This window comes from Rutidosis leptorrhynchoides, chromosome 8 (assembly GCF_046630445.1).
Source record: "Rutidosis leptorrhynchoides isolate AG116_Rl617_1_P2 chromosome 8, CSIRO_AGI_Rlap_v1, whole genome shotgun sequence".
Lineage (NCBI taxonomy): Eukaryota > Viridiplantae > Streptophyta > Magnoliopsida > Asterales > Asteraceae > Rutidosis > Rutidosis leptorrhynchoides.
Window position 1 is genome coordinate 71,240,186 of NC_092340.1, and position 10,381 is coordinate 71,250,566.

The 10,381-nt window shown below is 36.2% G+C and overlaps 1 protein-coding gene across 1 annotated transcript; it reads right to left on the reverse strand.

Annotated features, from left to right (window-relative positions):
* Positions 1–319: 319 nt before the first annotated feature.
* LOC139863519 (uncharacterized) lies at positions 320–2,541 on the reverse strand. The gene is made up of 4 exons (XM_071852143.1): positions 1,974–2,541; positions 1,588–1,781; positions 943–1,332; positions 320–751 (listed from the first exon to the last, which is right to left on the reverse strand). The coding sequence occupies exons 1-4, from the start codon at positions 2,539–2,541 to the stop codon at positions 320–322; spliced, it is 1,584 nt and encodes a 527-aa protein (XP_071708244.1).
* Between the last annotated feature and the right edge of the window lie 7,840 nt (positions 2,542–10,381).

Below are 10,381 nucleotides of genomic sequence, written 5' to 3' on the forward strand. Positions count from 1 at the left end.
GAGCATAATCGCATCCCATTTAACCCAAGCCATTTTGTGTCCCTCGCCCGACCCGCCCCAAAAGAAGTTACGACGCAAACCTTCAAGTAAATTAATGATACATGATGGAGCACGGAAGGAGGAGAAGAATACAACAGCAAACTATTAAGGATCGATTTGATAAGCGTCAGGCGACCCCCGAAAGACATCGTTCGTGATTTCCAATCCGAAAGTCTCTTACAAAATTTTTTGGTAACCGGTTCCCAGGCCTTACTATTACTCTTTTTGTCCCCAACCGGTAATCCGAGATATGAGAAAGGTGTTTTCTCACATTTACATCCTAACTGGGCTGCCATTTCCCTACTACCGAAGCCTCTACACCAATCCCAATTAATTTTCTTTTGACAAGATTTATCTTTAAACCCGACACATCCTCAAAACACTTAATCACTTTCAAGGCGTTATTTAAATTCCTTTTCATCCAAAGCCCAATAAAAATGGAGTCATCCGCATATTGAAGATGTGAGAATGGTATATCTTTTCCTATCTTTACTCCCCTAACAAGACCTTTTCTAATCGCTTCATTATATAAAAGATTAAGTCCTTCGCCTGCAATAATAAAGAGAAAAGGGGAAAGGGGATCACCTTGTCTAATACCGCGCTCAAGTTTGAATTCCTCGGTAGGGGATCCATTAACTAGGATGGAGATTGTAGCCGCTTTGAAATACAATTCAATCCATTTTATCCACTTCTTCCCAAATCCCATCCGCTCCTGCATATAGGAGAGGAATTCTCAATTTACACTACCAAATGCCTTAGCAAAATCGCCTTAAAAATAAAACTCTTACTCCTGCCCCTCTTCAAATCCGCAACGCTCTCGTTTAGCATGAGAATACCATCTAGAATCGAAAGACCCGCAATAAAAGCACTTTGTTCTTTCCCGATAATTTTATGTAGAATCACCCGGACCCTATTAGATAATATTTTCGCTATGATTTTGTAATAACTATTTATTAAGCTAATAGGGCGGTAATCACCTAAATCCATCGGGTCATTGGTCTTACGGATTAACGTCATGAAGGAAGCGTTGCAACCGTATGAAATCTCTCCTTTATCCCAGAACCAATCGATTGCCACCATCAGATCATCCTTAATAATATTCCAAAACCTTTTGTAGAATTTCAGATTAAACCCTTCCGGTCCTAGAGCTTTCGACCCACCACAACCCTTAATCGCGTTACAAACTTCCTGCTCATCGAATCTCTTTTCTAAATGAATAACATCAGAATCTAAGAGTTTATTGCTAACTATATCAGGAAAAGTCGATCTCTTCTTTTCGGGTTCCTTAAAAAGCTGAGAAAAATATTTATGAACCTCGGATTTAACCACGGCTAAATTGTCTTCCCAAACCCCGTTGATGTAGAGTCCCCTAATCGAGTTCTTATTTAACCTCCGCTTTATTATTGAGTGAAAATATTTGGTATTTTCCTCTCCTTCCTTAATCCACTTTGATCTAGATTTTTGTTTAAGCATACTGACCTTCACCTTGTCTTTCTCGATCCAACGTCTTCTTGCATCCAGCCATTTAGTATGTTCGTCTTAACTTACATCCCTAGAATCAGCAATCTTTTCCCACTCTGTTGTTTCAAGTTTGGCTTGTTCGATCTCTGAGTCCAATTTGTCAAAATTTTCTTTACTCCAGCTTTTAAGTGCCTGCTTGACTCTTTTCAATTTTAATCTGAAACACACATCCAGTCTCTTAGAATAAACCTCTTCATTCCATGCTTGTCGAATAATTTCTTCTGCCCCAGGAATGTTAAACCAGCTGTTGAAAACTTTTATGGGCTTGGGTCCATACTCGATTGTTTTTTATCTAAGAAGTAAGGGGCAGTGATCCGATAACTTCATATCTAGAACCAAAACCGAGAGGTCATCTAAACGTCTGAATAAGGAGCAAGACACGAGGAATCGATCCAATTTGCTGAATTTTATACCATTATCGCAAATTCTTGTAAATCTTTTCCCGACTAGGGGCACTTCAATAAGACTCGTCTTGGAAATAAAACTATTGAATCTAATTGCCTTACGCTGAATGAATTTACAATTACGCCTCTCGTCTTCATGTCTGAATTCATTAAAGTCACCGCATAAAATCCAATCCTCATTATCGAATTCAAGTAACTTTTCCAAACTATCAAAAAATAGGCGCTTTTTTCTATCCTCATGCGGGCCATAAACGTTTACAATAATGACGTCACTAGATTGCCCTTTGAACCTACCCTTAACCGCAAGGTAGAAGTCCCCCTCCACCGCTTGAATAGCCTGAAACATTTCACTATCCCACACTAGAGCAATACCCCCTGATCTACCACTCGATCCCTTTTGAACGAACTTGAAATTTGAAGAACCCCAAAAAATCTCAACGAATTTTTCATTAATCTCATCACATTTGGTTTCTTGTAACGCTATTATGTACGGTTTGGTTTCTGCACAGATATCTCGCAACCACCCAATATTCTCATCCCTTTTTAACCCACGAATATTAATTGAAAGAACTAACATATTTAACAGTGCGAAACGAATAGAGATACGCTTCATCATTAAGGGTTACCTTCATATCGAATGCCCAGGAGTTCCCCGAATTCTCGGTGATTTACGCTCTCCTCGCTTACTTAAAAGGGGTGATCTTTATCGTTAGTGGACCTAATCTCACCATGATTAGCTCTGCTGTTATTAGACCGAGAACCCCCATTGGAAGAAATGTCATTCATTTTTGAATTCGCATCAGTAGCCTTCTTCAATTTCTCTTTTCGAATCGTGTGAATTTTGCGTGCAATGCGTTTGAGTCGAAGAAACTTAGAGGATCCACGCCAACTCCCAACCCCTCTTCACACCGAATCAATTGAATTCCCATGAATATCTGTAGCCGATTTAGTTCTCTTTGGGTTTGATTTTCTGGATTTCTCAATTTTTGATGGAACATTGAGCACCGAAGTGGAGGAATCAAGGGAGAAATTATCGATGCATTCATTTAGGGAAAGGGCAGGTATTCGGGGTATGTTAATAGCTGGGATTGCTTCACACCCGATATGCTCATTAACTTCCTTATCAGGCCCAACAGACTCATTGACTGGATTAACATTTACATTGGGCTCTACCAAATTCCCATGGTCTGCATCATCTAGTATCACTTTATCAGGCCCAACAGGCCCACTAGAATTATCCACTTTGGGATTGGGCCTTTCTTGATCCACCTTGTCAAGACTTGGCTCACCATTTAATTCCATATGAACCGGTTGTTTCCCATTGCTATCTACACACATGTCATTATTTATTGCCGCTGTATCTTTTGCCCTAGTATCCTCGATTCTAGTACCCAATGCCTCGTGGTTGTTTTGCTCGCATGCTCTCTGTAACATCCCGTGATTTTCCGTTAAATTTATTTTAACACCGTCTTTTTTTTTTATAATATCTTTCGTTATTCAAATTTGTATCTTTCGTTAACTAACATTCATAATATTCTCGTTATCTAATTATAACGTCATCCGTTACTCGAACGTTTTTAAAATATTCGTTGGGTTAATTTTCGCACCCGACTACAAACTCGAGGGACTAAAATTGACACGGGGCAAACTAGTTGACTAGGTCACCTAGTCCACCCCAATCACCACCATTCAACCATCTCCATCTCTCTCTCTTTCTCTCTAGCAAGAACACACACACAAACCCATTCCATTCATTCATCATCTAAATTCAATCTTGGAAGCTCACAACAAATCCGACTACATATTCTTAATCCTCTCGTCATTCTCTACGATTTGATACTAACTTCATCGATTTTGGGTAACATTTCTAAAACTCTAGATTTCTCAAATTCGTGTTTTTGACTTGATATGTTGTTAGTTAGTGTCTATGGCTCGTGTATAACATGAATATATGATTTGTATGCTCGATCTTGATGTTTTGGTGTAACTAGCTTGAAAATGAAAAGTGTATGCATAATCTTTGATTTTGGATGATGAAATGTGTTTAGATGTTAATGTTTGTGTGTTCAAAGTGTTAGTTACTTCAATAGCTTCGTTTTGGTGTGTTGATTGACATGAAAACCTTACATTAACATGATTAGTGATTTTGAGGTTTGGTTAGGGTTTGACAACTCTTAAAACGAACTTTTGATGCATTGAATGCTTTTAATGTTATTGATAAGTGTTTAGTTGTATTACACGTTTCATTACCTTCAAAACGGCATATCATATGTATAAATTGGATTCCCGAAACTTTAATTGCAATTGATGAACTTGAAACTTGAAAATAAACCTTTATTGGTCACTTGACGGGATTTTGGTTATTGTATATGATGTTTTTTCTTGATGAAAAGTGCTTAGTTGCGTTCCTTGTCGAAAGAGCTTTCCGGTGATATAAGATACATGTTCTAATTGTTTGCGGATCATAAATTGTGATTGTTTGAAATTTGGGTCGTGCACTTGTGTTTTTCTGCAAATAGGACCTGAATGCCCATTGGGACGCCGTCCTGATTTTTGGGACGCCGTCCCACTCTTCAATTTGGGACGCCGTCCTGATTTTGGGACACCGTCCCACTCTTCATATTGGGACACCGTCCTGATTTTGGGACACCGTCCTGATACACTAAAATGGGCTGTTTTGCTTGGTCATTTGACGTAAAATGTTTGCTATGCTACGGACCTTCGATTAACATGAAACTTGGCCAACATGCTCATATATGATTATATAACTTAGAAAAATTGTCGGATACCCGACCCGACCCCGTTGACTTTGACTTTGACCAAGTTTGACTTTTAGTCAAACTTAACCAAACGTTTATGCAATCGTTCTAACATGCTTTTATACGTAATTCTTGTATGAAACTTGACAACGTGGTTCACATGCTATAATAATCGAGTCGTAACGAGCCATAGGACTAAATGAACACATTTCACCCGAGCTTGTGTCGTAACCGGTTAATTGATATAACTTACTTGTTTAGGTCAAGGCTAAGCAACTTTCATGCACACGTTTACTATGTGAAGTACTTTTATACTCGTGCACTCGAGGTGAGATCATAGTCCCACTTTTTCAACAACTTTTATATTTTTAAATCGTGGGCTGAGAAACTTATACGTTACATACTTATATACATTTCATATGTATATATACCTTTCATACTTTTATACATCGAACACGAATACGAATACAAAGATACGGACGAGTTTGAACGAAAATCCTCAATTCAATTATCATTAATTACATCAGATGGTGTAAGCGAGACTATGTTGTGTGGATCCATACGGGTTTGACTAACCCTCATTCGGACGGTTCGCTACCGTTAAGCGAATGAAATATATTCTGGTACGGTGTATGTTCTAACACTTTTATGCTGAGGTAAATGATACGGTTAAGCTTTGATAATTGGGTGCTCGGTAAACAACAATACTTATGGAATTCAAACTATTCGGAAAATCGACTTATACTATAACTTGTGGTTCAACTTATTTTACTTACATACTCATTTACTAAACCTATGATTTCACCAACGTTTTCGTTGACAGATTCTTCTATGTTTTTCTCAGGTTTTGAATGCTTAAGTGATACATGCTTCCGCACTCTTTTGATACTTGCTTGGATGTCGAGTATACATGCATATTTGGAGCATCCTTTTGGCTACTTTTAAATTGTGTCGCATAGGTTTCAATTGTACGTTTAACATTGTAATGTAACTAGCCGTCGAACTTCTTTTTGTAAACTTGAAACACCCTTTTACATTGAAATGAATGCGACATATTTTGGTCAAACGTTGTCTTAAAGACTTATGACCATGTAATGGGACCTACGTAGTCGACGCCGTCACTTGACGATTTGTCGGGGTCGCTACAAGTGGTATCAGAGCATTGGTTGTAGGGATTTAGAGTTCATTTGTGTCCACCCCGAGTCATAGGGTACATAGGTGAATCTAGACTACAACCGGCATATAGACTGGAGTAGGAATTACTTGACTATTTGTGCATTATACTCGAACTCTTCCATCATATCTAACTCGTATTCGATCTTGATCTTACGTTGATAAATTTTGTTGACGCGCCACCTTGACTTTATGATGTAATGTTAAATGCACATGTAAATCAGGGTAATATAATTTCCGGGATTATATTACGGTGATTCACATGGACGTTCTGACGTTATGACATAAAGAATTTAAGGCGAGTCAAGCAAAAATTGTCTCTCTATCCTTATTCCATATCACGGTTAGTATTATTGAGAATACTAACCAACGATATTCTTGTGTTTTGAAGGAACAATGGCTCGTCGACGCGCTCCTCCCGAAACTCCCGAACAAACTATACAACGAATGATAGCCACCGCCGTGGATGTGGCCATGGCCGGTCACTCTTCCAACAACAATAACAATAACAACAATCACAACAACAACAACAATGGAGCCGGTAATTCAAACGAAGGGTGCTCCTATAAGAACTTCATGGGGTGCAAACCTGATGTCGAACGAGGTGTATATAAAATAGCTTATATTTTACTAGGAAAAACTATTAAATACGATACAATTTTACACAAGATATTTATTTATTTATAGAATGGATATACTTAAACCTTGCTACAACACTTATAGGCAGTGTACCTAATCGTACAGTAGTGTAGTTTTTAGTAAGTCTGGTTCGTTCCACAGGGAAATCTTTAAACAAAGCTCAACGCTATATTAGTTTATTTTTATAAAAATACAAATATATATATAGGTAATATTATTATTATAAAGGGGGTTTTTACCGTTTAATGACCGGTTTGTCGATTTTAAAACTTTAGTCGCAGTTAAAACCTAATGTAAAATATAAAATAAATACAAGACTTAAATTAAAGCGTAAAGTAAATAACGATAATGAAATTGCGAATAATAAAAGTACGATAAAATAAACTTGCGATAATTAAAAGTACGATAATTAAAAGTGCGATAACAATAAAAGTGCGATAATTAGAAGTGCAAAATATAAAATAAAGGAAATAAAATATGAAATAAAAGAATTATGCTTATTTAAACTTCCGTAATCATGATGTTTGACGTGTTGATTTTAGTTTTATGCCCATGGGTTAATTGTCCTTTGTCCTGGATTATTCAATATGTCCGTCTGGTTTTTGTCCATAACAGTCCATCAGTCATAAATATAAATTGCAAGTGTCCTTGTCAAATTATTATTATACCCGAAGTTAAATATTCCAACTAATTGGGGATTCGAATTGTAACAAGGTTTTAATACTTTGTTTAATGAATACACCAGGTTATCGACTGCGTGTAAACCAAGGTTTTACTACTTTGTTAACAATTACACCAATTACCCTTGAATGTAATTTCACCCCTGTTTTAATTATTCTAGTGGCTATTAATCCATTCCCGTGTCCGGTTAAATGAACGATTATTCGTACATATAAATACCCCGCCCATCGTGTCCGATCGAGTGTATATGGTAATTTATAGGGACGCCCAATTGTAAATCTTTATATTAACATTAACAAACTTTCATTTAGTTAAACAAATATAAAGCCCATTAATAGCCCATAGTCTAGTTTCCACAAGTGTCGTTCTTTTGTCCAAACCCCAATTATGGTACAAAGCCCAATTACCCAATTTTAGTAATTAGCCCAACATCATGATTACTTCGTTTTAAATAAGCATAATAATAACTTAGCTACGAGACATTAATATAAAAAGGTTGAACATAACTTACAATGATTAAAAATAGCGTAGCGTTACACGGACAGAATTTCGACTTACACCCTTACAACATTCGCTAACATACCCTTATTATTAGAATTATAATTAAAATTAAAATATAAATTATAAATATAAATATATTTACGTATGAAGAGGAAGAGAAAAAAGATGATTATATTTTGATCAGAATTCGGTTGGCTTTATAGCCAGAGTTGAAAATTGGGGCTCCGCGACTCGCGGCAAAATGCCCTTAAAACTCCGCGAGTCGCGGAGAGGTATTTACAGCTCACACCCTTGGAGTTTCTTGCTGCCGACGGTTTTTAATATATATATATAATATATATATAATTAATATAATTAATTATATATTATATTATATTTATATACATAGTTAACTTGTAATTTTTAGTCCGTTGCGTCGAGCGTTAAGAGTTGACTCTGGTCCCGGTTCCGGATTTCCGAACGTCCTCGCGTACAATTTAATATCTTGTACTTTGCGTTTTGAATCTTGTACTCTTGTGATTTCGAGACGTTTCTTATCAATAATTGGAACCTTTTTGATTGTCTTTTGTTCTTTTGAGCTTTTTGGTCGTTTGCGTCTTCAATTCGTCGAATCTGTCTTTTGTCTTCACCTTTTATTATTTAAACGAATATCACTTGTAAATAGAACAATTGCAACTAAAAGCTTGTCTTTCTTGAGGAATAATGCTATGAAATATATGTTCGTTTTTAGCATTATCAAATATTCCCACACTTGAGCGTTGCTTGTCCTCAAGCAATATTGTCTTGAAATACTAGAATCACTTCTTTATTCTTCACACTTTGTACATCAGTGATTTCTATACGGCGGTATAAACAATGGTAGTAACGATATGGTTTACAGTCCCACATGACTATAAAAATTTAGATCCATTAAGGAAATTGGATCTTTATGAAAACATTTGATCTTTTGAAAATTAAATCTAGTTTTTACCCTAGATAAGTTTTTCGGAATAACCCTTTACCGGTGTTTGCAAAATATTTTTGTGGGTTTGGTGGGTTTCAGATTTGAAAATTTTAGCTCAAAACTTGCGGTTTTGTGTCACCCACTTGCTAACCTTGTATTTGGAAAGCAACACGTCCAGTTTACTTGTTCCGTATATTACCTTTCGGCAAACTACCGTCCGGTTGTAAAGGAAAGCGTTGAACAAGCAACTGTTAAAGGCAATGTCCCGTGACATGCTTTTGATTATGGTCTATAACGTGTCGGACGCAATTACTATCCTTGGTAGGAGCAATAGTAAAGCTCACCCTTATAATTTTTCGGTCTGGCACAAGGTCATGTCTTTGACCACTATGCAACCACCGTTCTTACGGTTGACACCCGATTTAGTTCAGGTGACCTAATGAATTCCAGGTGAATTCCTAGGATTTTACGTTCAATGGTAATGAACGCATTGAAATTAGGGTTTTCAGAAAACAAATCGGTTTATAATTTTGATCAAAATATTTTCTCGTTTAAGCTCGAGTTTAGATATCATTGAATTCCATGAGTTTGTAATTCTCAATCTTTAAGGTCAATCTCTAGGATTGAGTAATATCAGTCTTAAAAGCTGATTTTTAATCTTTAAGGAGATTATCCTTTCTGGGGATCTAATTCATTAGTCTTATCCAGCTAATTTGCACGGTGCCTCCCCATTGTACGAGATAAATCCTTCTCATGGTTAGGATAAATCTGACCACTTGGCGACCCTGTTTAATGCTGAGGTCCGTGGATTTCCTGCTGATTTTAGAGATGACTTTTCTAGATTTTTCGTCAACCTACAGCTGGTCTGGACGACAACTTCATGACCTAAATCAAGAAGCGCGTGTCTTTTTCGGAAGACTTTACTTCCTTTTAATGATGGAATTGATTCATCGTGTAGATCCATCTCTTCTTTTCTTTCATTGGGTAAAACAGTTTAGTTTAGTCCAAAGCAAAAGTATTTTCAGTTATTTGTTACAGATATATGTGACATATGTTTAAGATAACTTGGTAAATTTTCCCACACTTGGCTTTTTATTTTTCTTTTTATCGTCCTCTATTCCATTTTAAATGAATTTTAACATTTTAGTTTGTTTCTCAATTTATGTCCTTTCTGAGGTAACAATAATTTCGGTGTTAAAACCTAGTTTTATCGTTCATAAATATGTATAAACATGATTTTAATTCATTTAATTGAAAATTTTGAAAAATTTTACTAGAATTGGGTAGTCAGTATATAAGACTAGGGCTGTTCTTTTTTATCAGAGAGCACTAGATTCTAATACAACTACTGCTTTACTAGTATTTTTAATGGTAACCAAGTGTATAAAGTAAAAATTTTTAAAATCCGAAAGAATTTAACCCCTTCCCACACTTAAGATCTTGCAATGCCCTCATTTGCAAGAAATCAGTAACAATTTAAATTATTGAGGGTGATTTGTGTGAAAATGATTAAATTTTTACCAAAGTTTCCAAATATATTGGCGTTTGTTTGCACATCATTTGTTCATTCCGTCTTGTTGTTATTTCACATGTATTTTGCATCTTGTCGTCAAAATTAGTTGCTTTTGCTGAACTTAATGCCAGTCTTTGAAAATGCGTTGTTTTACCCTGTTTTGTACATAAGATAAACTGCAAACATATATACATATTTTTGAAGTTTG

Coding starts and splice junctions, on each gene's coding strand:
- LOC139863519 (XM_071852143.1), bottom strand. CDS start 2,541: ATGTTAGTTCTTTCAATTAATATTCGTGGGTTAAAAAGGGATGAGAAT. Junction 1,782..1,973: donor TACAAGAATTTGCGATAATG/GTATAAAATTCA, acceptor TTCCTGGGGCAG/AAGAAATTATTCGACAAGCA. Junction 752..942: donor TATTATCTAATAGGGTCCGG/GTGATTCTACAT, acceptor TCCTATATGCAG/GAGCGGATGGGATTTGGGAA.